Source organism: Urocitellus parryii, chromosome 6 (assembly GCF_045843805.1).
Source record: "Urocitellus parryii isolate mUroPar1 chromosome 6, mUroPar1.hap1, whole genome shotgun sequence".
Taxonomy (NCBI): domain Eukaryota; kingdom Metazoa; phylum Chordata; class Mammalia; order Rodentia; family Sciuridae; genus Urocitellus; species Urocitellus parryii.
The window spans coordinates 111,259,008-111,285,661 of record NC_135536.1 but is presented as its reverse complement, the minus strand read 5'-3'; the positions used below and the strand labels follow the sequence as shown (position 1 = coordinate 111,285,661).

General features: G+C 50.7%; 2 protein-coding genes across 10 annotated transcripts in view; one reads left to right on the top strand and one right to left on the bottom strand.

The window, feature by feature from the left end:
- Aagab (alpha and gamma adaptin binding protein) overlaps positions 1–521 on the top strand; it is a 49,758-nt gene extending 49,237 nt beyond the window's left edge. For all 3 annotated transcript variants that reach the window (XR_003302598.2, XM_026408820.2, XM_026408821.2), the window contains exon 11: positions 31–521. The gene's annotated coding sequence lies outside the window, so the exon portion shown is untranslated. The remainder of the gene's footprint in view (positions 1–30) is intronic.
- Smad3 (SMAD family member 3) overlaps positions 1–26,654 on the bottom strand; it is a 142,699-nt gene that overhangs the window by 27,957 nt on the left and 88,088 nt on the right. For 2 of the 7 annotated variants that reach the window (XM_026408814.2, XM_026408815.2), the window contains exons 4-9: positions 26,573–26,647; positions 23,657–23,707; positions 16,374–16,586; positions 14,630–14,767; positions 12,308–12,452; positions 5,515–9,944 (exon numbers count right to left, since the gene is read on the bottom strand). In XM_026408814.2, coding sequence (XP_026264599.1) covers positions 9,821–9,944; positions 12,308–12,452; positions 14,630–14,767; positions 16,374–16,586; positions 23,657–23,707; positions 26,573–26,647 — 746 coding nt within the window. In that variant the 3' untranslated portion in view covers positions 5,515–9,820. Of the gene's footprint in view, positions 1–5,514; positions 9,945–12,307; positions 12,453–14,629; positions 14,768–16,373; positions 16,587–23,656; positions 23,708–26,572; positions 26,648–26,654 lie in introns of those variants that run through there. The other 5 variants (XM_026408816.2, XM_026408817.2, XR_003302596.2 and 2 more) reach the window with 4 other exon arrangements.

The following is a 26,654-nucleotide window of genomic DNA, read 5'->3' as shown; positions in this document are numbered from 1 at the left end:
TGTATGTTATTATGACTTGTTTTTCTGTAGGTGGTATGAGTGGGGAAAGCCTTCCATCCTTCATTGAGTTAGACATGGTGAAGATTCTTGAGAATTCATCAAGCTCATTATTTTGGAACCCACTGTGCCTGTGTGTAATGTCTATTCATGCTTTTAAGACCTCAGCTCTCTGGGATATTGGCCCCTTATAGAGAACACATGGGATAAAGGTATCTAGTGGTATCTACTAATGGCTCATCTTCCGAAGAGTGATCATGAGCTAACAGTGCAGACACAACTGCAGTCTAGCTAAAATGACGTCTCTGCATACTACCACGAGTTATAGACTTCCAGCCAGGATTTCGGAGGAGATGTTGGGCTTTTTTACCCCTAAATATTTTTCTATTTGTGTGTAACAGTGTTTAGCACATATACACCCTTAATTTTATTTGGAAGGTTTGGTTCATGTTTAATGAATATGATCACAAAGTTTGAAGATCCAAGAGTGTTGGAACTAGGTAGAGACAAGAATAAACTTTTCTTTTCCCCAAGAAAATCATGTGTTATGTAATAATTTTAGAGTGATGAAGACATAAGGTATTTTTATAATTTAAAAATATGCTACCCTGCCAGAGCATGAGAAGATTGACAGAACCAATTTGCTTGCTCTCTATTTATAGAACTTGGCCACATCTGATTCAGAGAAGCAACAGATTCAGGGAAGCTGGACTTAGATGGCTGAGTAATATGGGATGTGGTTCAAGGACCAACAGGCCATTCTACAAATTACTTACAACATGTGAAATGTGATACATGGTTAATTTTATGTTCTCATTGTGAAGAGATGGGGATGAACATTTTTGCCATGGATCATTAGATTCCCTTAACCTTGGCCAATCTCTTTAACAATGGCCATTGAGAGAGCACATGAAGTGCCCCTTGCCCTGCTTTGGCCTGCCATGGAAAATGGTCTTAGGAGAATCACTGTCCAAGGGTAAGATGAGAGCTCTGTGAACTATTCTGAGCTTAAATGTTTGCTGATGCAAAGCTATATTTAGCAAATATGTGTCTGGTGTGGTCAGGGGTTCTGATCCATTGAATGTCCTGATTGATGGAGACAGTTTCAATGAATGCTCTGATGAGTTAGATTTTTCCTTCACCTTTGCCCCATCTACAAAAGACAATTTAGCTATAGCATTATGTCATTATATACCAGTCAAATTAGAGGACTGTAGGTAGAGAAAGTAAAAACAATCTAGTCAAGAGTACTAAACCTAGTACTGTCTTAGCACAAGCTCATTTTGAAAACAGTACCCTATTAGCTTTTCCATAATTTGTATGTCTCATAAAATGCTGAACATGCGGGGCAGAATTCTAATGTTTGATTTAGATTCCACTTGGGATTAGCATGGTGATCCATCCTTGCACCTTGGGCATCTAAGGTCTTGCAGAAAAGGTCTTCAGAATTCTCTTAAGTTTCATATTTTGACATTACCTGTGTCTGTTACTAACATTACAAGTCTCGCTCTTCCTGTAGACTCTTTACTTGGAGTTGAGTTCTTCTAGTATTAGAAGCATCTTGCTTGATTATAAGTTGCTCTTCAGACTTGCAGGATGAAGAATTAACAAAAAGGCAACAGCAATAGTTTGCATCTTTTCTCAGAGCATGACTGAATCCCATTCCAGCTTCGTTGATTTATAGTTCTACTTTGTTTTCTTTTGGAAAAGTTTTGACTCAAAACCTGGCCCTAAAGGGTATTACTGCATCTTTGGAACATGGGCTTGCGGGTAGAAGGAGAAAAGAAAAATTTTCTTCTAAAACCCTTCTGTGTTGATAGGCCAAATAGTCCTTCCTCACAACTACAAATCTGGAAGGAAAAAGCAGGTCACATGAAGCTGTTCATGCTCAGTTTGCTAAGGAGGAAGCCTCCTTGCTCCTCTCTTATGGAGGAGGCAGCCAATCATTGTCTCTGCCCTTTATGTTATCAACCATGTGCCTTTAATGTTACAAAAAAAAAAAAATGTGGGCTAAGTAAGGGCTGGGGCATGTACTTTATGGAAACAGCAGTGTAGTTTGGAAGACAGAAGACTCAATCTGAAGTTCAAGGGCATGGTCTGTACCAATTGTGCTTCCCCAGGAAATTCTCAAGAAGTCCATTAATGCCTGATGGATGACCAAGTACAGTTGGTACAGTTTGATGCCCTCAAACTTCTTCCTTCTACCCTGGTGAGGGCCGAAATTAGGATTCGGGGCCTCGAGAATGCTGTGAACCTTGCTTGCATCAGACTCAGAGTCAAGCATGAAAGAAGATACAGAACTTAGTAAAGGTGCAGTTCCTCTTACCCAGGAGGTCAGAGTCTAATTCAGTGGAGTAGGGTCAAGCAGGACAATATCACAAGGACACAATACCAAGCAGAAAGTAAAAAGTGCCATTTCCAGCCTTTGCTGAGGGAAGGAGAGCAGAGCACAGAGTGCACCTTCAAGCAGTGGTTCTCAAAAATTAGCCCAGGTCAGGATCATCTACGGGGTCCCACCGCAGGGCTTCTGATTCAGTTGATCTGGGGTGGGGCCTGAGAATCTGCATTTCTGACACCTCAGGTGATACTGATGCTGCTGGTGCTGGGGCACACATTGAAAACACTGATTTAGAGGAAATAATGCTTGAATTGAAAGGATACAAAAATTGGGGCAGATAGATAAAGGAGAAGCAGCAAAATTCTTAAGTTTGGCATGAACAGAGATATGGAAGGGGCATGTCCAAATAACCCAGGTAGTCCAATTAGTGAATTGTGGGAGTGTGCTGGAGAGGCCCCTGAAAGCCTGCCTTGTATGTTGTGTACCTGCTTGAGATGAGTGAGTAACCAAATGTGTTTGAGCAGAGAAGGCATCCAACCATAATCCAGGAATATCCAGCACAGTTTTGTCACTATCTGCATAATTAATTAGTTGTGTTGAGGATTCTGAGGGTTAGACTGGACCTAGCATTGTGATTAGTGGTTTTTGCCATGGACAGAGATACAGAGAATGGTGGTAATTTTGTCACATAGTTGCTAACCTGGATCAGAGGGAGACAAAATTTGTCATAGCTATAATAAAAGGAAATCAGGAACTGTATTTTGGTGCTATTTCTATTATAATAGAATGGCACAGTAGAAACAGATGCATAAGATATTGTTAAGGTAGAATCTATTAAATAGGGTACTGGTTGATTCATTTGTTCAGTAACAATATTTGCTCCAAAGATGCTGGGACTACAGGAGTAAAATGTAAACCCTGTTCTCAAGAAACTCTCAGCTTAGACACAAATAACACAAGTGGAAAAGACTATGATGATCAGTACTCGTGAGAGACTTCCTGGAGGAGATGTTTGAAAGGCATCACAAAGCGATAGTCAAATTTAGCAGGCTGGGCTGGTGGTGTTTATCAGAAACCCAAGGAGCAGGGGAGGGGGCTGGGAAGAGAGGTTGATGTTCCAGGCAGAGGAAAGAACATGAGCAGTTGTGGAGATGAGGCGGACACAGAAGAACCATGAATCGCTGGGCTGCAGGGATAAGGCAGGGAGTGATGAGAGCTACACAGGGACTGAGGAGGAAGACCACATGTTCAGTTTGTGCTATGGACGGTGGTGTGAGGGAGGCATTTCTGGATATGAACTATCCCCCAAAGATCCATTTGTTAAAGACTGGTCCCCATCTCATAATTGGGAGGTGGCACAGCCTTTAAGAGGTGGGGTGTAATGGAGTTAGGTCCTTCATTGGGTGCCTACCCTTGAAGGGGATTTTGAGGTCTTGGCCCCTTCCTCTCTTTGCTTCGGGGCCACAGTGAGGTAAACAGCTCTTCACGCCACATATTCCTGCCTGATGCACTGAACCACCACAGGCCCAAAGCAACAGGACCAAGCAACCATGGGCTGAAAACCTCTGAAACGTGAGTCAAAATAAACCTTTTCCCTTATTAAGTTCATTTCCTTAGGTATTTTGTTACAGTAACAGAAAACTAACACAGGCAGTGTGAATTTGTAAAAATGCAGGCTGGAGGCGACGGGACTAGTTAGGAAGCTGGTCCAATGGTCCAGGTGCTGAAGGACTTGCTGTAGAGCAGAGGAGAGCTCGGGGAGCAAGGCCAATTGGAGGTGGGAGCAAGGGAGCCAGAGACAACAGTGACTTCCTTCAGTACAGGCTAGGTGAATGGTCATGCCAAAAATGGGAGCAAAGTCCAGGGGACACAGTTGGTTTAACAAAGGAAATGATTGTTTTGTGTTTGAGGTACATGTGTCACTTGTACATATCAGTAGCCAGCAGGTTATCTGACATGAGTGAAGATTTGGATTGATGTTTGGTCTGTGAGTAGTGATGAGCAGTTTATGTGGCTTGAGATCATAGAGGCCAGTGAGCTCACTCAGGGACAAGTGTCAAGAGCACATACAGTGGTCTGGGAACACCAGATGAAGGAGGCAGCGGAGATGCTGGCCAAGAGAGTAGAGGTTAAGGGCCAAGGAGAACTGGGAAGTTTGAGGCAAGGCCTTTCCAGGGGAGGTTTGCTCAGCCAGTGCGGCCTTAGCAAGGAGCAAGGAAGCTGTGAGGACCCGGGGAGGGGGAGGGCAGGCCTAAGAACCCAGAGGCAGGATGGAGGAGCTGGGGCGGGTCCTGAGGAAACTGGTTCTATTGGGGGGAGGGGGGATGTGTGTTTTGGATCTGTGTTGGATCCCATGTAATGGGCTATTGGAATTTATGATAGTATGGCTCAGCTGAAGGTGCCAATCTGAGAGAAATATACATTTCGTAAAACCTTGGGGAAGGCCTTTTTGGGGTCTGGAGGGTGGGATAATCCCAAGGCAGGCATTTGATGCAGTTCACAGAGGACAAGTCTGCAAGCCCCTTGGTGCCCTTGCTGTGAAATGGCCTTCCTGGACTCTGGTAAGGTCCTAAAGTGGACTGCTGCAGAAGAGGTCACACTTGGGGATGATTCTGGCCCCATCTCTTCCTCTGCCCTCCAAATTCTGCTTATTCAAATTCATATTTAGACAAGGAAGAGATTTTGAAATCTCTTTTTCCTTGGGAGTTTAGAATTCAAAAAGCATTCTCATAGATGCTAACAGTCATTTGAGCAGAAAGCATGGCAACCCCGTTACTTGTGAATATGAAACTACCTGTGTGTCGATGGGAGGGCAAGTCTGGCAGCATTTAAGACACAGTGACAGTGCGGAAGAGGCAGAGTGGAAAAGACTAACAGAAGCGTGGGGTGCAGGGCTGGAGGCGATGGCTTCAGTCATGGCCAGGAGCCCTGCAGGAACCACAGGGTCTCCTGCTGTCTCTCAAAGACTGGCAGGCCTTAGTGATGCCCTCAGTGAGTGAATGAGGGCAGCTGGGATTATCTGAGGACCACCTGGCACATTGGTGGTCAAAGTACATCTGGGTTTGCAGACATTTCCCTCTGATTGCCCTGGATGCTGAGGCCTCAGTGGGCTCTGTGAAATCTTCTCTTCACCCGGAGACAGCAGCAAGAATCAGACTGAGCTCCTGGCCTAGGAGCTTTTCAATGAAAAGTTTATTAGAAGGGCACTTACAAGAGGAAGGGAAGGGGAATGGACACGGATCTTTAACAGTAGGGGTACAATGCTTAGAACAGGTGCTCTGCTTTTAAGATACAAAACTTAGAAAAATCTAAAACACTATAAATAGGTACATGCTTTTTACAAAGATATTAAAAGGTCAGGCTGGCTGAATAGTGAAGGTAATCAACATCCTCCACATTCTCGTCTTCACCCCGACACGTGCCAACACAGGAGTCCAGAACAGCCTGTTGGCAGTGGCAGCAGTGCAGGCCTCCTGGATAAAAGTGGTTCCTTCTCTGGGTGGCGTCTTCACCCCAGGATCCCTGTGGAGGCCTAGATTTGACTCAGAGCTGCCTGATTTTACACACTGTCACTTGTGCAGCCAGCCTCGCTTGGAGTTTTAGATGCTGAGCCAAAAAAGCCACTACACTCCTCAAGGCACCAACATTCAGAACTGGCTGTACCCAACTCTTCCAGCCACTGACCTCAGAAGGGAGAGGCCTTCGCAACTGTCTTAAAAAATTAAATAGTTATCTGTCTGAATGGTTTTAAGAAATTATTACATAAATATAAAAACACCAGAATGCTAGAGTATCCATTATTTCTGCATTAAAAAAAACAAAAATCAATTACAGAATCACTGAGAATTTCTCACTCCAGTTTGCCCAAGAGGTGAGTTTCTTTTACATGACAGCTGTGTTTCTGAGGAGGTGCCTGTGTACCAAGTCATCCCCGCTGACTGACACCTCCCATCGGGGGTGCTACATCGTCATGGTGACCCACATTCTCTTGAGTATGTTTCCTACATTCCATCCACTCTAGGAAGTGGCCGATGCTCCTTAAGAGGGGGATGGACAATGTGAAGAATGTTACTTGAAGGGGTCCTACAGGGGAGCGTTGATGCCACAAAAAGAAAAATGGCACAACCTAGCTGTGCTAAGATTTTCTTCTAGTAAAAATGAGACACATGTACATTCTGAGAAAACACCCAACTCTAGCCACTTAACGCACTCTGTAAGAAACAGCGTCCGGAGCCAAGCTTGTGCCATCTCTGGCTGCTAGTGGCCCCCTAGGTAAACAGTCCTGCGAGCAGCCTGCAGAGTCCTTTCCCAGCCTTTCCTTTTGAAGACTAGAGGGCACAATCATGAAGCCTCAGAAATGGCAGGTGGGGCTAAGAATGACAGCTCCCTAGACAACTTACGTCCATGCACAACATGCACACACTACTTAAAGAAAACCTTCCTGTGGTTTGAGTAAAGGCATTCAGCCCTGGCCTAGGTCCAGACTCTAGGAAGCCAAAGGGAGATGGAGAAAAACAGACTAAGCACACAATATGTGCTACAGCTCATTTCAATACATTAACAATGATTTAAAAAAATAACTACGGTCAATTAAAAAAAAAAAACACATCAGGACAATGGGAAAGTCTGCCAGCAGCATTGCCCTCATGTGTGTTCTTCCCAAGAGTCAGAGTCCCTGCTCCTGACTCCAGGCTAGTCATAGGTGTCAGGTCCTCTACAGCCTGCCAAGAAGGTGGCCAGCTGAGGTGATGCGCCAGCACAGGCCTGTAGTCCAAACCGGCTGGAGCAGCTACCTGCGTGTGCACTGGAGGGTCTGTTACTGAATTAAGTGAGGAAGCAGAGAGTGGTGGGAAGGAAAGGTGCTAAAAGCTGGCTCCTTGGGAGTGCTGCAGACACCGGATGCAGCTGGGGGGCAGCACGTGAGGTCATGTCGCCTGAGCAAACTACACTTAAAACTGCTGTCCGGTAGCCCTTCCCATGCCTCTGAAATTGCCCTGGTTTTCCTCTTGCCTCTTTCAGCTGTCCTTTAAAAAAAGTTTTTAAAATGTATAAATGTCATTCATATAAGATTTAAAACTAAGAAAACTAGTTTTGTGACAAGAAGAACACTAATATTACACATGCCCAAAGGACCTATTTGTGTTCCAGGATGGGAAAGGTACCATTCCCTGACATCCAAAAATGACCAAATTTATTTTCACGGATGCCAAAGGTAGATCTGCCTACAGTTTCCTCACATATCCTCTGGTGGTCTCTTAAGGAAAAGGGTCAAGAAAACAGCCTTTGGAAAAAAACACAAAACTCAAGACTTCATGCCAATTAGAAGCATCCATCAGATCTGAGCATTGAGGGTTCTAAGACACCCTCCAAAATGCAGCCAGTTATGACCAGCACATCACCAAGATTGTGTTACACCTGAAGCTGTCCCCAAGCACCTGGAGAACAACTGTACCATAGGAAGCTCTTACGTAATAGGTGAGGAGTGCGAGCCTCAGAAACCACTGCCCACAGCTTGCATGCGAGGGGCTGTGATTGCTCCAGCAGAAGCCAAAATGGAATATTCCTGCCCCGAGTTCTGAGCTGACCAGGAGCATGAAGGCACACACGGGAGGTTCAGAAGGCCTCGTGTGTGTGTGTGTGTGTGTGTGTCTACAGACCACTTTTAGCCAAGCACAAATTCCATACCCACAGCATTTGCACCTATCTGAGGAAGTGAGAGGGTTTGTATTATCTCTGGGTTCTGTCAACACCCTTGTGGAAAGACACACACAAGTGAGCAAGGTATTCATTCCATCTCTTCCTGTGTCCTCAGAAGGTGTAGGGAGCAGCTCTCCTAGATGGGAATCTCAAGACCGTAGCTGCAGGGGCACTGGATCCTGTAGGTGAGATGCCAGGAAGTCCCCGACATCTTCAAGGAGCATGAAGAATTTCATCACATTTATGGTTTCTGACCTGCCAAAAGTATACACTTTATTCCCTTCACCTAGAATAAGACAGGACTTCCATAGGAAATCCCCTCCCCCCTTTTTTTCCTGGTATAAATTCATGCAAAAATGTGAATAAGTCATTTCATATAAAAACAGCAGCAAAGAAAAAAGTACCAATTGCAGGTGGCAATCCTGTGTCTGCTGTATTCTGCAAAAGGCCAGTAAAAGAATCAGTTTCGGTTTTTCTTTTTCCAGTTGAAATAATGTATACTAGTTTTCTACCTAATTGCCCTTGGGTGCTATACTTAACACACAGTATCACTGCAATAGTTGTTACTGAGGGTCCTCTGCCACAAGCTACATAATATCACGTCTCAGGGCGAAGATGACAGATCTCTTTGCACCAAGCCTGCAATTTTCAAAGGTATAAAAAAATTTTAATAGCCCTTTTCATTTGCCTATGTTAGCCTGAGATTTTTCCCTTCTGGTGAATTTACTTCTGTAAATTTCAGCTTCCAAAAGTGCTGGCAGGTGTCTCAACAGAACCTGGAAAAGCTTCACGTTGGGAGAGAAGTAGTTGTTGGGTCCCAGTCTGCTTTCCCAGTCGATATGCCTACCCAGGAACTTTTGTTTTTTAATATAAAACAAACATTTAAAAGAGCATATGATAAAGTTGGTTTAATTAATGCAACCGACTACATAAACCAACATAGCCGAATGCATCAGAATACCGCGCGAGACAACCGGGGATGCACTCGCGGTAGTGCTGCCTCAGCCCGAATGCCACTACATCCAACTGCCCTTTGCTTCATGTGAACACTTAATGTCATTCAAATCTCTTTGAGATTAATGTGATAATAGAAACTATACATTGCATACGCACTGAGACTCAGCAGATCCTTCCCACTTTTCCAAGTGAGGAAGGGCAAAAAGTTTTTAAAGAAGAGATGGGTCTCGTCAACTTTTCCCAGGGTCCCAGGAACACATTCTGCTGAACATGCTTGCTCACACCAATCAGTGTGTTCTGAGAGGGGAGCCAGCTGGGCAAGCCCCTCCCCACGTGCAGTCAGCTCATCAGGTGCCCACTGCCAGCATAGTGGGGTGCGGCTGGGAATGCTCTATCCGAGAAGCTCTTAATCAAAAGTGCCAGAGAACTGGAACACTCTTCCAAGATGAATTCCACACCAAGCCCTGGGCAGAGAGGCTTTCCTGTTGGACTGTGACATCCCAGATATCATTAAAAAAGGAGGTGGCTGCAGGAAGGGGCAGGTGGTGAAACACTACCTGTTGGCACAAGCCACTGGAGCAGAAGCCATTTCTTGCCCTTCACACTGGAGCCTAGGGCATATGTGTTCAGCAGGTACAACTGTTCATAAAATCCATCACTGGGTTTGCTTCTGTGCTTTGGAAAACAGGTTGGTGCCACCTTGGTTGAGAGAGAAGATTTTCTTCCTTGACAAGAACGGGTTGAGGAGAGTTCTGATTTTCTCCTTTCTCCTCCATGGCCATTTTCCCCAAGCCCGCCCTCTCCTCCCCTCCCTCTTCACTCCCAGGGTCTCTAAGACACGCTGGAACAGCGGATGCTGGGGGAGCCCATCTGGGTGAGAACCTTGTCAAGCCACTGCAAAGGCCCATTCAGGTGCAGCTCAATCCAGCAGGGGGTGCTGGTCACTGTCTGTCTCCTGCAGGAACAGGGAAAGGGATGGGGGGACTTAAAAAAAAGTCCACAGGGATACAAATACAAGTCAGAACATCTTTTTCTGCTTTGGTGACAAGTTAAACTCCTCCAACCAGGGAGGACTCAGTAACTCAGGTTTTTCTTTAGGGGAGAAGGAGGGCCTTAAAATGTTACACATGTAAGGTCAATTCCAGGGTACCCCAGAGGCTCACCAGTTACTGTGACAGGCCCCCCACTAGAGGACCTCCAGCCTGAGCAAAGGTCCCCCTGGCTCCCATCTGTGCCAGCTGGGCACCTGCAGCTCCCGGTCTCCAGACCAGGCCCAGCCCCAACAGGCTGCAATGACGTGTGTCTGTCTGGTGGAGGGGTGTTTTGTATGAAGTGCCGACTGAGTCCACATGCCTTCAGTTCCCAATGTGCTGATATAATTCCCATCTACGGCCTTATTTTGGAAAATCTTACGAGTAGAGCTAGCCATGAAACAATTACTGGAAAAAACCAAGGCACGCCACACGTTTCTTTTCCCCAAAGCACTTTGTCTAAATTCAGGCTGGCGGATGACGCAGCTCATAGGCAAAGTCCCAAAGGCCTCTGCTGAACAGAGGCTATCTGCTGAGGCTAGAGTTACGGGTGCCAGCTGGAGGTAAGAGGACTGGGTCCTGCTTTCGGCCTCCTCACAGACACGGTCTGAAACCTTACTCTCCTTGGCCCACGAGGCAGGAGGACAAAGCTGTTCTGGGAAGGGGCCCCACCCGTCCGTTGGGCTGTGGTGCGTGCTGCCAGGCGGCGGTGACGCAGTGGGCCGCACAGGACTAGGAGTGCTGGCAGAACGTCCTGCACAGTGATACAGTGCCCCCAGGGAAAGGCTTCCGCCACCACGGAGCCTCTGCCTGGCCCTCAGCTGGAGGACCATGGTGCCACACCACATCAGGTCCACTGTCCTGAGGGCCACCCTCCTTGCTTGTTGGGCTTAACCTGAGACAGGCCTGCAACCTGGCCCTGGGGTGTCTGCTTGGTCAAAGGCACCTGAGTGTGGTCCCTGGGTTAAAATCTGGGTGTAAGAAGAGCCAGTGGACTTCCCCTGGCTCTTTTCCATTTGGGTCCATCTTTAAATATTTCCCTTTCCCACTAAAAACATTAATTTTCTAACCTTTCACTCTCATTCCCTAAGTGATCTTAGCCAGGGCTGAAAGGTTCGATAAAACATTTCTCCAACGGGACCTCTGGGCTTGGGCTAATCTCTAGTTCTTCATAACATGGTCATAAGTCCTCCCAAGGGCTGACAACCTCACCCCCTTGGTGGTTCCCTGGATTTCACAAAGACTGCAGGGATGAAGGTGCGGTGTTCCCTGGCACTCTGGGGCAGATGCAGAAGAACAGCAGCTAAAATACGGTAACTGGAGGAGGTGGATTTTACAGAGCAAAACCCTCTAATGAGAATCTGACTTTCCATAAGTCATGCTCATCAGGATTTCATTATAAACCGTGGCTCAGAGCCAGCACTAAAATGGGTTTGGCTGGGGTGCAGAATGACTGCAAAACAAAGTAGATTCCAAACATCTGGAAAAATGAAGAGAAGGGAGAGTAGCTTGCAAGGCACTGGCTCCAGCTGACGTGTGGCACCTCTGCGTCTGTGCGCGGGAGCTGGGGGCTGGGCGGGGTGTGCAGCAGGGGGCACGCAGCCCTGCCTGTCAGGAAACCCCTGCCAGGTGTGGGGGGAGAAGGGGCTGGATTCCCGGGAAACCCAACCCGGGATGGTCTGAGGGACTCGAGTAAGCAGAGTAGGCCGACCTGTTAATCAGGACCATATTCAGACCTGTTATGTAGGATTCTTAAAAATTACGTCCATGCATAGTAAACTCTTGTAACCATGCAGATCTCCTCCCTCCTTCCTTGATTCTCCTAGATGTTCAGAGTCACCAGCGTCCTTAAGCTCAGAGAAGGAGCCACAGGTGGGAGACCCTTGGGTGAAGGAAACCATCTGCCCCAAGGACTGAGGATGAGTGGCCACGGCACAGCTCTAGGCTCAGCTTCCCACTGATGAAGTGACTTCAGGCAAGTCATTCGTCCTACCTAGGCCTTAGTTCCCTCATCTGTGCAACAGGGACAATGCCTGTGTCCTCACCCAGGGTTGTGGAAAGGACAAAATGGGACATGTCTGTTGACAGCACTTGAGAAACTGCTCAGTGCAAGGCCAGTGCTGTCCTGCTCTTCCGGTTGTCTAGGAATGTCTCTGCCCCTCCCGCCCGCCGGGCTGTGGCCTCCGTGATCTGTGGTCTCTGCTCTGGGGCATGACATCTGGCCTTGCTCATCTCCAAGGAGCCTCTGCTCTGCTGTTCTGCTTTGCCCGTATTGGTCCCCACTGACCTGTACTCTGCTCCCCAGCCTTTGACGAAGCTCATGCGGATGGTGCACATTCGAGTCAACTGGTAGACAGCCTCGAAGCCCTGGTTGACAGACTGAGCCAAGAGGGCGGCGAACTCCTGGTTGTTGAAGATCTTCAGGTTGCATCCTGCCCAAAACGACAGTGCCGCTGGGAACAGAGGCCTGTACACGCCAGCTGCTCCCCTCCCGGCTAAAGCAATCCCTGGATCACTCGGCTCAAGTGGCACCTGGTCGTCTGAGGCATTAGCCGCATACTCCATGCTTGGCACCATGCCACAGATGGGCCTACCCAGTGCCTCCTCTCGATCTGTCACCACCTCACAGAGGATGTGCAGCTGATGTGCAGGAGGGAAAATCAAAGGCTGGCCCACAAGTTCCGCCCTCTCCAGCTGTGGGCATGCTGAGGACCCAGGGCATAGTTTGGAGAGGCAAAGGGGCCAAGGCCTTCCAGGGAAAAGAGAGGAAAGGGACCTGAGCCTAGATGCCCATGCTGTCCCGGGCATGAGCACCCCCCTGGGCACTGGAGCTCTCAACGTTGGTGGAGGAGCAGGGCGGGCCAGCAGAAAGGCCAGCTGAAAGCTGCGGGACCTGACACCCCGTAGGAAGCTCAGCAGAAGGTCGAGGCACTGTCCACCTAGACTCTTCTGACGGATCTGCCTCATGCTGGGGCCAGGAAAGGGGAGAGATCTGGGTCACACTTTGGCCTCTGGGCACAGACTGAGTCGAGGTGACATTCCCAGCAAAGTGAAGGTGTGTGTCTAATTCTCCAGACAGTAAAACTAGAGACAGGCACAAATAAAGTTTAAAATAAACCTCCCACTGCCTGCGTGCCAAGAATGCGTCAACCAGAAAAATAAAGACCAACGCACACGCCAGAATAACCGAAAGGTGAGGCGAGGTGACACCTAGGAGTGGGCCAGCACCAGCGCCCGATCTTGCTGCATGTCTCTGGGCCGGTCACAGAACCTTTTTTGGAACCTTGTGTCTCTAAAATGGGGGGTCATTGGAGGTTGTCCCTGTTGTGATGTTCTGTGAGCTGACAGGGTCCACTTGGCCCTCACCAAAAAGATGGGGGAGGCCAGGGAAGGAGTGGGCAGAATGCCTGAATGTCACTGATCTTCCTCTCCTTCCCCTTCTCCAGGGGACATGTGCTGGATCAGGGCTGAGACTGCTCTCCAGCCCCCATCCCCACCCTCTACCCTGCAGAGCTGAGAAACAGAAGAGCACTAGGCGGGAGTCAGCTAGTCTTAGGCTCATCCAGCTCGGCTCCTTCCTAGCTGTGTGTCCTTGGGCAGTTGGCTTAACCCCTCTGAACTTATTTCCTTAACTGCCTTATTAGTAGAGCCAGAGTAACTGGAGAAGATTAAATGAGATCAGATATAAAAATGCACTCTGTAAATGCAACCACAAAAATGCTCGGGAAGTAGGCCACTGTTAAAATTTCAGGTTTTCTGCATTTTAAGTGTATCTTGCTCAGGTCCACTGTCATCTCCTACTCAGCAAGCAGGAAGAGACATGCCACCCATGTGCCATGGGCTATGACCTGGCCCAGGCCACATGCTCTAGCAGCCAGTCACAGCCCACAGTCTATTGGTGCCTGCAGTGTGAGAAGTGGGCTTTGGCTGGGCTTCCACTGGGATATTTGAGGTAAAGAGGCCTTGGGGTGGGACAGGGGGCAGAGCAGCCTCCTACCTGACCTTGCTGTCCAAACTCCACCCTGTCTAAACCATCTTACAGGGTGTCGCCTCACACACATGCTCGGGGTCCAGGTAGATTCATCAGCCTCACTGAGAAAACCCTCAACAGTTCCACAGGATAAAACTGAAACTTTCCTCCCATCTTCCCATGGCCTGGTCCCACCAAGTTCTTCAAACATTTCCTTCTTTTACACAACCCCTCCTCCAATCAGAGCGTCCCCTAAGTGTCCTGCCTTGCATCACCTCCATGCCTCTGCCTGCAATGCCCTCCGGGGCTCCATGCCACCACCCTGTGCCTATCCCAATGGTTAAACCACCCTCTCCCCAGGTGCTGGGCACCCCACCCTGCGTTAGACTCTTCTGTCTCTATCATACACACCCCACAGGTCTGCAGACAGGTAGCCCAGGGGAAAGGCAGATGTCCCCGATGCTGCCTCTGCTCCCTGGAGGACCAGGGAGAGCACAGGAAGATGCAGGCATAGAGAGAACCCAGCCAAATGCCTTCATGCTGACAGGGCGGACCCCGATGAGGAAACACGGCTGGAAAGAGGGACTCTCCAGCACCCTGGATGTGCCATCAAGATGGACACCACATTGGGAGGCTTACCTGGTGGGATCTTGCAGACGGTGGCTGGATGCCAACCGTAGCGCTGGTTACAGTTGGGAGACTGGACGAAGATGGCGCTGTCACTGAGGCACTCTGCGAAGACCTCCCCTCCGATGTAGTAGAGCCGCACGCCTCGCCCTGGAGATGTGGGGAGATGGATCAGGAGCCTGTGCCCATACCGCAGCCCCAGGGCCAGTGGAGATTGGCAAAGAGGACAGAGCTGCAGTGGCTGCCCCAAGGGACTGCCAGCTCCCTTCACCATGGGACCCAGAGCCCAACTTGAAACCCAAGCAGGGAAATCACAAGTGACACTGGATTTCTAAAGGGGGGGAGGCAGAGAAATAAGAGCCCGTGATAACCTCAGTGACAGTTTCTGCCACTGGCTAGCCATAGGTCTCAGTCACATTATCCCACCTGGGGGCTGAGCTCCTCTAGAAAACGGGTAAAGACGTCACTCTCAACAGCTGCTGTGTGACATACTGCAGGTGCCTGGTGAGTGACAGCTGCTGTCCCCCCTCTGACCACACCACCACTCTGCTCCCTCCCTGCCCCAAGATTCAGAGGGTCACTCGTAAACCTGCCAGGCTCCAGAGGCAGCAGACCCCTCTGGGAGCCCTCTGCTGCAGGAATGGTGTGACGCCATCCCTCCCGGCGTGTTTCTGAAGGAGACCACAGGGTCACATCATTTACTTTTCCTTCATCTCTTAAATCCACTCCAGATGGACAGAAATTATTTTTAAATTGCTTCTGCAGTTCCAACAGTTAGATAAACACTCCGACAAGGAGCTCTCTGCTCAGCCAGAGGATGCGCCCTTATGCACGGGAAATTCTCTGCTCCGCTCCTGAGGAGCAGGCCCAGAGGGCCAGAAACGCAGCCAGGTTTTCCAGGCCCAGTGGCAAGTGGGTGGAAACCAGGCGACCGACCTGTATACCATTCCATGTCCCTGTTCCTCCCTCTAATCCCCACTACTCCCATTTCCTCTCATCTGGGTCCTATAGGACTGTGTGCTGGGGCCCAGAGTCCACAAGGAAGGGCAAGAGCACAAGGAAGGCAGCCGGGATGGGAGTGGAGAGATCAGGACCAAGAGACTGCATGCCCTAGCCCATGGCCTGCAAGCTCTTCTCTCCACTGCAGGAACTTCTTTTCAAGCCAATCTGAGAGAACTCAGAGGAAGCCAGCAAGAGCAGAGGTACCCTGGGGCAGGTGGGGACAATGGCCCTTGCTGCTGCCCCTGCCAAGCTCCTGAGTTTGTCCCCAGAGCCTCTTGGCCAGCCCTTGGATGTTCTACCACATCATCTCCGCAGCCCTTCTGGGAGGCAGCAGTCTGTGACCCTGGATGGTAAAACCATGACTGTCCTTAGCATAACCTCCCAAAGGAACCAAGACCATGCGGCTGTGGACCACCTACTTATCAACCTAGCTGTACCTCAAGGGATATTTATTAAAACATTCGTACGCGTTACCTTCCCCACAGACTTCCCTTCCTTGTCCCCTAAATGAGGTGTTCTCCTCCTTGGCTTCTGAGTTTTCAGAGATTATCTGCATCTTTGGGTGGAAATGAATTGAACTCCAAGGAGACTGAACCCTAGCTGTCTGGCATCTAAATGGAGCAAGAGGATCTGGGGGCCAGGATAGATGAGTGAGTCCTATCCCCACATCCCAGCAGGAGGCTGAGCACAGCCAGGGGAGGCATGCAGAGGCTGCTCTGGGCCAGAGGTGGGGACAGCATGGCCATCCCATTACCGATGTGCCTCCGCGTGAGCTCCACGGCAGCGTTCCTGTTGACATTGGACAGCAGGCCTAGGCAGAAGCGCTCGGAGTTGGAGGGGTCAGTGAAGCCGTCCACCGTCATGGATGGCTGTGAGGCATGGAATGTCTCCCCGACACGCTGGTTCAGCTCGTAGTAGGAGATGGAGCACCAGAAGGCTGGCTCGCAGTAGGTGACTGGCTGCAGGTCTGCAGAGACAGAAGCCTCGGGTCAGGGCCTCAGGCCCCCTGCTCCCAGGGCCATCTGGTTATTCGGGGTGTATCTTTATGAGCTGCTGCCTGTGAGCATCCTAATGATCCAACCCGACCATGAGGCCCAGAGCCCATCCCTCCTCCCTTGCTTTAGCCCTTTGGCTCTGATGGGAGAAGCAAGATGGCTGGCTGTGCCCAGGTCCCAGCACTGGCCTGAGGACCCCACCCACTGTCTGTCTGGCAACTTGTGGGATCAACAGATCTCAAAAGGTGCCAAGCCTTAGAGAAAAATCAGAAGCAGTGCTGCCCACAGGGAAGAGCCTGGGTGACCTGCCGACAGAGAGGCCCTGAGCTTCAGGAGTCCAGGCACACAGTCCCTTCTATAGGTGAAGGGACCTGAAGAAGAGATGCAGACCATTGCCAGCCCTGCCCGGCACATACTCAGAAAGTGCCTGCTGGAGGATCAGGCCACCCCCAGACTGGGTTCCTCGGCCTCAGCACCACTGACTTTTGGGGCCAGACTGCTGTTTGGAGGAAGGGGGCTCCACATGTCACAAGGTGTTTAGTGCCCTTCTGGCCCTACCCATGAGATGCCAGTACCATACATACCCCTCCCCCTCCCAAGAGGTGACAATAAAAAATGTCTCCAGGCACTGCCAGCTCTTTTGCAAGGGGTAAAACTGCCCTGGATGCTTGGAGCAGTGCAGGCCCTCTCTCTGAGCCCCAGTTCCCACCGTGCCTTGGTCTAGGTACAGAAGCCTCTTTACCACCAGGGCTGTGAGTGGGTGTGCCAAGCTGGCTCACGGAGGGGCAGGCACATGTCAGGCCCGTGATGTGAGGTGTCAAGAATTGCCCACCCTCCACCTCTGGAGTGGCAGAGCACCCTTGCCCTTCTAGGCAGGGAGCAAGGGAAGATGAGGTTGAAGGCAGAGGTCTAAGCTGCCTAATGGGGAAGGGAGGAATGACGAGGCAGGGGCAGCTGTGGCCTATGCCCTGGCTCCTGAGGTCGGGCTGAGACACGTCAGCCACATCCGGCTCTGGCTTTGCTTGATGCTTCAGCATTCCAATGAGATAAGCGATATTCTAAACACTGTGGTCACTAAAATGTAAGCTATGTTGCTTTGGAAACTTCAAAAAGAAAAGAAATCCAAGTGCAATCCAAGCATGCAAAGTGGTCAGGCAACACGTCAGGGCTTCTGGCTGCCCAGGTGCAGGCTCTGCTGACCTTGCTGTGTGAACTTGGGTACGTGACTGCCCTCTGTGGCCTCAGTTTCCTAGTCTGTACAATGGCTAGTGCACCAGAAGACACCCACAACAAACTATCTAGGTCACTGTGCTTCTGGCAGGAGTCGGCCTGAATAGGCAGCTTTGGCTGATGTGGGCCAAACTTGGCAACGTGGAGAACAGCACACAGGCCTCACCTCCAAGGCATAAAGCCCTGCCCAGAATTCCCCAGGCCTGGTACAGGTAAAAAGAGACCAAGCTAGGTTCCCAGAGACAGTGACACACCACAGCCAAAACGAGGAGGCAGTGTATCCCCTGCAGAACATGGTCCTAAACCAGGCTCTGGGAAGTGTGGGCTTCGGGGAGTCTGAGTCCAAGAGGCCCTCTAAGCAGATCTGAGCCCTTCAAGTTGCTGACACACACTGGACACATCAGTAGGAAGATTCTGGTTTAGGGAAGTGGTATCATTAAACCAGTGTCAAAGTTTTGAGGATTTCCATTTAAAAAAGTGCTATTTGATCAGGAGCAGGGCAGAGCCAGAGCCATGGTCCTGCCATGTGCTTGCTTTTCTCTGCAAACAACTGAAAGATGCCCCTGCCTTCCATTTCCCCACTCCCATCAGCTCCTAGCTGCTTCCTAAAGGCAATTCTGCAAGAGAAGCCATGGACACAAAAGTATGGCCACCACCTCTGGGTTCTTCCTTCAATGGAACTTTCTTTTTTAAACTATATATTGCCCTTGTTTCTTTTCCACCAAAGGCTTTATCCACATCATGCTAAGTATGAGAAATACAAAGTCTGGACTCTGGAAAGGAAAAAGCTATGACTGGGATAACCATAAAGTTACTTACAGTCACTAAAAGAACACTAGGCCCTGAGCTTCCTAGCAGCCAAAGTGAAAAGAGAACATAACCTGTTACGTGGCTCTGGTTGACAAATGCACAATGCTCACTAGTTCCCCAAGGAAAACAAAACTTGTCCTGGCATGAAATCTTAAAGGTCATCTCTCAGGGGTAGGTGGCAATTCCTCTCCCATACCAAACAAGCCAGCAGGCCCTGGTTTCAAGAGTTTAGATGCAGAAGCAGTTCTACATGTAAGACACTATTGGAAGGCTCTTCTGGGAAAATACCTATGAGGGGGTTCAGTGATGTGCCCCTTGGAGGGCAGTTTTGCTTCTCCAGGCCAAGGAGAAGCCTAGAGTGGAAGAGGAAGTCACGTGCCAAGGCCTTGCCTTCAAGCAGCCCTGCTCGCAGCCACACTGCCTCGTCTGTGAACCTCCCTTCTCAGAGCAGAGGTGCCCGGGATGCAGGACCCTCCAGCTCCAGCCACCCTGCCGCCACCCCCTGTGGAGTGTCAGCCAGACTTCTCGGGTAGCATGGGGCACAGCGCTTAATTCTCAGCTGGCCCCCTGCCAGGCTAACGCGTTGGCTGGCTTCAGGTTTGCGCCTTGTTCCAAGCTGGCATAGACATTCTGTTTTGTTTAAGGAAAAGAAAACAGAATAAAACCCAGAAGGCAACGCTCGGATTAAGGGATGCCTATTAAAAACATGTGCAAAAGATTCAGATCCGGTAAAGGGAAAGGTGGGGGAGGGGCAGGGAGTTAACTCTCTACTGCAGGGGGAAGCTGCAAATGGGCAACAGCCAGGCCAGCTGGCACCACAAGGCTCAAGGTCAAAACAAGTGGACTGGCCACGTCTGGGTCTCCTCACCTGCAGAAGACAGCTCTGCCTCGTCAGGGAGAGTCCGCACTCCAGTCCCACACCCATCCTGCTGCATCTCCCACTCTGCTGTTCCCTCTCCCTGGACCGCCCTTCCCCTCCGTCTGCACGGATCTGACCTGGAAGGCCCAGCGAGTGTGCCTGAAACATTCCCTCCATGCGGAGTGGCCCCCATGTCCCAGCCTCCTGGGTAAGGAGTTGGCTGTATAGTGGTTAGCACCCTACAGGCCCAGGCCAGCTATGTCCCCAGCATCCAGGGCAGCAATTCTGACCTCTCTCCAAGGATCAGAGCAACAACCAATTGTGCACAGAAAGAACCCCGCGTTCTTGATCCTGCAACCCAACTACCACCAGTCCTGGTGGTAAAGTCTAAGCCGGACCCTGGGGAGGGTGACTTCCTGTCCTCACGTGGCCTGCGTGTGATTTCGCAAGCTTAGGGAAGACTGGAGCCAGAGGCAGCCCTAGGAAAACGGCTTGTGCAGCAGCATGAGGACACCTGGCACCAGGTCATTGTGACCTGGACCCCTGTCCTTTTCTCCAGGGCTTGTGGCCTTCCACTTTCCAGCAGCCCTGCCACCCCCCCCCCCCCCCCCCCCCCCGCCTCTGTCTCCTGGCAGAGAGGAAGGCTCATTCTGCCTGCGGCACTCTGGGAAACCATCCCCTCCTTAAACTCCAGCTCGACCTCTCCCAGGACACTCCCTGGGACCTCATTTTCCTCAGTCAAGCCGCTCCCTAAATGTCTCACTTTAACGCAGGGAACAACTTACTCACCCGGCAGGACCCAGCGCGTTACCTTTCTCCTCTCCCTCCATCTCCATTTGCCCCAATCCTACCGACCCAAATGCCCAGGAAACTCCAGGTGACTCACCAAGCACAACACGTACTCAGAGAAACGTCACCTGCTCCTGTCCCTTTCCCTGCAAAACAAAGCTCCTGGGCTCCAGATGCCCAGCGGGGCCTCCCCTGCTTGGGGGCTCCTCCTCCAGTCACCAGGCCACTGCTCCTTACCAGAAGTGGCTTTACTGTGGCAGGACACTCAGTCTTCTCCAGACCTAAGCCCAGGACCCATGCCTGGGGTGGGGAGGAAATCAAAGAAGCCGGAAGTCCTTTCATCCTTGTTGTATAATAATTTTGTAATAATTTCTTTAAAGGACATACTGAGGTCCAGGTCCAGGTCACAGACACATCCCGCCTCCTGCCTGGGGAGGAGACCTCACTCGTCTCAGTGCACACTGGCCAATGCAGCCTGTGGATCCAGGCTCAAGACGGGCTCACAGACACCCGCCCCTGCCAGCCGCTTTCCCTAAAGCATGCGTCCCGCCCAGCTGCCTCCTGGACTTTGTGCTTTTCCTCCAGTAATTCCCCCCAGCAGTTCCACTGTGGAGGGTGATAAACCCCCTCACCATCTGGAGCCCACCACCAACTTCATTCTGTAGGCAGGAGGGCCAAGGGGACATCAGGAGCCCTTTCAGCCTCATCTTTCCCAAGGTCCCCAGTGTGCCACCCAGCACAGTGCTGGTTATCCTTGAACACGTCCTGCCCTCCCATCTGAAGGTCTCTCCCTCCTTTTGGCCTCACAGTAGCCACCTGTCCTTCAAGTTCATGCTCACATGTGTCACATGGCTCCAGTGGTCCTAGCCCATCATATTTTCCTCCTAGCACACACAATCCCCTTCCTCTGCACTTGCTCCCTTGGCACCTGGAGCAAGGTATCACAGGTAAACATGGATCCCTGGCCACCCCAGCAGGCTGTGAATGCCCAAATGTCGCCCCCACTCTGGACCCCAGTATTCATGAACACTAGGAACTTGGCAAATGCTGAGGATAGGATATTCCTGGTCGGACATCCCCACGAAGGCCCCAGTGTTGACCTCTGAACACTCCCAGTACTTTCATCTGCATTTACCTCTTGTTTTATAATTGATTATAATCCCAACTTATCAATCCCAACAAGGCCATTGACCTTGACAACAGGGTCTAGGATTCTCCCTGTTGTCAAGGCACATGGTGACCAGACGGAAGTACCTAGGGAATGAACGAGGAAGTCAGGCAAGCTGGCAGGGCTCCTACCCGGGGGGCCATAGCCTGTTGCCTGTTCCTTCTGGAACCTTATTCTCTGAGTGAGGCAGGTGGGGACAGCTAGTCCAAATGGCCCAGCAAGGCAGAGTCCTGCTGCCATGGTGGTCATGCTATGGATCAAGGAAGATCCAGGATGAATGAGTTCACCCTATTCTATGGTATCCTAATTTATAAAATTAAAAGTTAAGAGTATGCCTCACAGAGTTGTTATGAAGATTAACACTTATGAAGCAGTTGAATAGCAATAAACAGAAGTTCTCAGGAAATGCCAGCCATTGTCACCATCACCCTCACCTCACCCCTTCCCACTGTGGTGCCTCGAATCTGCGATAGCTCTCAGGTAGGTTCTGAATGGAAAAGTGGGCGCAGGGGCTCGTCCAGCAGAGAGGAGGCTGGGCCTGCCGGCACCAGTGTCTCCCCTGGTCCTGCCCTTGACTTGCTGGCTGACTCGTCCCGATTCAGATCTTCCTGGCAGACGAGTAACTAGGCCAGTATGAGTGGCCTCCACGCTCCACGGGCCAGCTCAGGGATGTTCCTGCCTTTGTCAGAAATGACCTAAGAAACACCCACTCTCAGATAAGCATGTGAAGAAGGGGCAAGGGTCCAAGCTTGACTCACCCCTCATCCTAGACTCCATGATCTAAGAGTGGTCCCTGCTAACTGCCACCTGGGACAGCTTGCTAAATGGCTGAGCTGGGCAGTGACCACCTCCATCCTGCCCTGTGACCTCTGGTTTCAAAGCCAAGGGCTGACCCCAGAGTCTGTTGGCTGAATGTGCTGCCTTGACCATAGTAGGGTGAACAGAAAATAAATCTAAACCAGCTCATCTCAAAAGCTGAAAGCCAGAGTTAAGCGTGCAGTCATGGCCTTTAGTTTCTCGAGTGTTCCCATGGCTTCGGGCCTCCTGAGTTTGTTTTTAAGAACTCAGTCCTTTCCTATCAGGAACATGACCTTCCCTCTGCAAAGCCCAGTGCTCACAGTGAGATGTTAAAACAGATCCCCCAAAGTCACATGTCACTCTGCCCACATGGTAGCTTGTTTAAAGTGCTCCCAAGCACCTCCCAATATTCCAAATGATGAATTTTATCTGACATTCTCGGTCAAGGTCTGAAAACAAGCGGGCCCCAAAGCCAGTCCAGTGCACTCTGATTCACCACATGTGGACATTAACCATTGCTCTTCCTGAGCCACAGAGTAAGTTCCAGCAATAAAGCTTCAAACGAAACCCAAATCACATTTTCTAACACTACCAGCCCAGAAGACCAGAAACTCCCCTCCATAAAAATGACACAGACATTTCCTTTGTTTTGAGCCCTTCAAAATAGGCTCCACGCTGAAGCCACAAGGACTCCAGAAGCCTGTCCCAGCCTGAAGAACTGAAGGTCACTGGCAGAGTGACCCTTAGAAACACTGAGCCAGAAGCCCAACAATCCAAGGGTGCTGGGGAAATGAGGGGCCAGCTGCTCAAAAACATCATGAGGTAATGCAGAGTGGTAAACGAGGCATCTAAATATGGAAACACGTTTGCACAACAACAGAGAAGACAGGAAGGCACCAGTCCATACATGCTGGATCCCAGACAGCTGGCTGGTGGGATCATGGGCACAACCCCCCACCCCTGCTTATATGTTGCTGTTTTAATAAAAAGATGAATTATAGCAAGATGAAATATTCAGATAAAATCCACATGCGTGTATCTGAAGCAAGTCCGTGAACGCCGGTGGGTGGAGTTGCACAGCCGCCGTGGCTTTGCACCAAACCACACGTATGTGCTTGGCTCACCACAGACCCTCGTCTCCTGGGCCTAAGCTCTGGGGGATTTTCATTCACTCACGTCCGACAGCCACTCAGGTGAAATACAAACCCGGCACATGGTTGCCTTTTCTGCCACCACTGTCTCAGGTTTCCCCGTTCTGAGGTGACCCGAGTCACTATAACCAGAAACCTGAGCGGCTGAGCTGGGCAGATGGTGGGGTGAGGGGCTGGGAGCCCCACCTTCAGTGTAGCAGCCAGGGAGGGTTCCAGGCATGGGACAGAGATACTTACCCAGGTTATTGTGTGCTGGGGACATCGGATTTGGGGACAGATTTGGAGAACCTGAAAGGTGAGACACAGTGATAAGACTTCATAAAAGATCCTATGGGGAGAGCCCAGACTGAGCGCCAAGTCCCAGAAGGTGACCTAACCTCATGCCCTGGCCCATACTGCCCGCCCTGGGCCCCAGTTTCTGCACTGGTGAAACGAGGGTTGGTGGGGTGGTGATCTCCAAGGCCTCCTCCACACAGATGGCTTTAGGACCCTGACCAGTGCTCCAGCACTGCGTACTGCCTTCTCAACTAGGGAGGTGGCATCTTTTTCTTCAGCTTACATGACCTTCCTGTTACCTAGGCTTCCAGGAAAAGAAGAGGCGCCTCAGCCCCGCCCACAGCCCCAGGTGGTGGAAGGCTGGCCTCCCGCCCCAGGTGACCCAGGCATCCCCAGTTCTGCTCTCAGTCCTTTATGCTCAGGAAATACCAATCTTAGGACACTGACAGGTCCTGCCTCAGAAATCCTGCACCTCAGCAGCTAGATTGACCTTCTGTGCAAGACAGGAGAGTGCGCGTAGGGAAAGTCCAGTTCCTCCTAATTCATACTCTGTTTTTTTTCTCCATCCCAGAGCCCCCTTCAAAGAAATCCAGTGGCTGCCCCTTCACAGAGCACCGTCCTGCTTGTCCCCTTTGTTCCTGTATGGTTGAGGCTACAGGAGTTATTGATTTCTTAATATCCCTGGGGGGTAGATTTCTAGCCCCCTGAACCAGGCCTGGAGGCTGTCCTTGCACCTGGCCTCAAGCACATGCTTCCTCAAGCTGCCTCTAGAGGTCTAGTTTATTTCAACCCAATGAGCTGTAACCTCCTTGAGGGCAAGGGATGAGCCACAGAGTTCTTCTCCAGGGTGGTACCTAATGCAAATGGAGACACTGAACAAATCACTGGAAGATCAACATTTCAAAGTCAGTCATGGGGTTTGGACACACCACCATGTACCAGCTGTGTGACTTTGGCAAAGTCCTTTAACCTTCTAAGACTTCATGTTCCCTGGGTGTGAAGTAGGGATAATATCATCTACTGGGTGACATGTAAACATGGAGGTCGTGCCTATCAAAATGCTCATGCCATGACTGGCACACCGTAGGCACTTAATAAATGTTCATTTCTAATCTGTGGTGGCCTGAAGGCTGTGGGACCTTCTCACTGCTCTGAAAGGTGCCCACGCTGGCCAGGGGAGACCCGTGGTGAACAGGTAACCTGCTGGCCTGAGACACTGCCACGCCTCACACGGGAGGGAAGTCAAGCCCTGAGCAACTGAACTGGGACCCAAATGGGGAACTCTGAGGAAGAAGAGAGAATAAATAGGAGCCCTCCACCCAACCACGCACAGGCCGGCCCGGGGCCACAAAAGCTAGTGTCACCTTTAGATACATCACCATAGTGCCCTGTGGGCAGAGGAGAGGAAAAAAGAAGGAACACAGAAAGGGGGAAGAAGGGAAGAGAAACCAGGGAGGAGAGGGTGCAAACACGCTGCCCTTCCTATCTACATCCCTCCCCTCTGAGCTCTGTTTGTTTACAAGAGTAATCATTCTACAGATATGGAGAGCAGCAAACGGGGAGGAGAGAAAGCAGAGTGACAAGAAATCTAGCAGCTGGAGAGAGACGGCTTAGCTGGCCCACTTCCCATGCCAGCCTTTAATAGCTGCAAGCCTGCAGCGGTCACTTGGCATTGAATGCAGGAAGGTCTTCAGTGCACTCCAGCTGGGTCCACATGGCCAGTCACTCACCAGGGTGGGTGTGTGTCGGGGCTGAGCTCAACCCCTAAGTGCCACAACACCCAGGCTGGATTTCAGGGACTACGTTTACAACACATTTGTGAGCCCCTTTCATTCTTTGGGGAATTGCACAATCCCTTCTGGGCTGTGTGCAGGGGCAGGTGGCTCCGCCGTGTCTAGCAGCTCTGTGTGTACAAGGCATGCCCGCCACCGTCAGAATGGAACATCTGCTGGGCTCTCTCCTCCTCCTCACCCAGCCACACACAACGCCGCACACATTCTATGTGGCAGCTGGGGTTCAGTTCAAGAAGCTGCTGGTTTGCGGCCAATTGGGTCCCATAACAAATGACGTGAGAAACATCTGGAGATGTGGCAGGAGAGAGCTAGGCTGGATCCCTCCTGGTAGGAGCACTGTGATCACATTTGACCACCATAAAAAATAGCTGCTTCTGCAGCCGTTGGAGATCTTTTTCTCTACCCACGCTGCCTCTCCTTGCTTCTCACCTGAACTGTTCCGGTGTCTCAGCCCGGCTTCCACCTACTGCCAGCAACATCTCACTGAGGCACAGGCCTGCGTAAGGCCTTCAGCAGCCCCCATCAGCCCTGGGCTGCGGGCCAAGTGCTCTGCCTGGCTGGAAGATCTGCAGCTTGAAGCCCACATGACTGGCCCTCTGTCATCTTCTCTGGACGGAGCATGCCAGCCCTACTGAGCAACCTGGGCTGGATATCCCTGGACTCAACCACACTGAGCTCTCACTGTCCCTAGAATGCACCAGGCTCTCCCATTCAGGACCCCTACAAGTCTGCCTGGTGTACCCTTTGCCCAGTCGGACGGCATGGCTAATGCTTATGCATCACCAAGACTCAACTCAGGAAAAAGTCTGCAGTGCAAGGTACACTTCCTTCCCTGACCAGGTTAAGTGACCTATTTTGTGCCCTAGCTGACACATTGTGTCTTCCATCCAGGCATATATGAGACAGCCTAGTAACTGCTGACTAACTTCTCCGTCTCCAATGATGTGTAAGCTCAGCATTTGCCACATAGTGGTTACTCTATAAACACTGGCTAGAGAGGAGGGAGCAAAGGGTGGTGGGGAGGGGAAGGGCGGGAAGGACGAGCCACTCTGCTGAGACTGTGAGTACGCCTCCACCAACTGACCTGCGTCCATGCTGTGGTTCATCTGGTGGTCGCTGGTCTCTCCATCTTCACTCAGGTAGCCAGGGGGTGGGGTCTCTGGAAT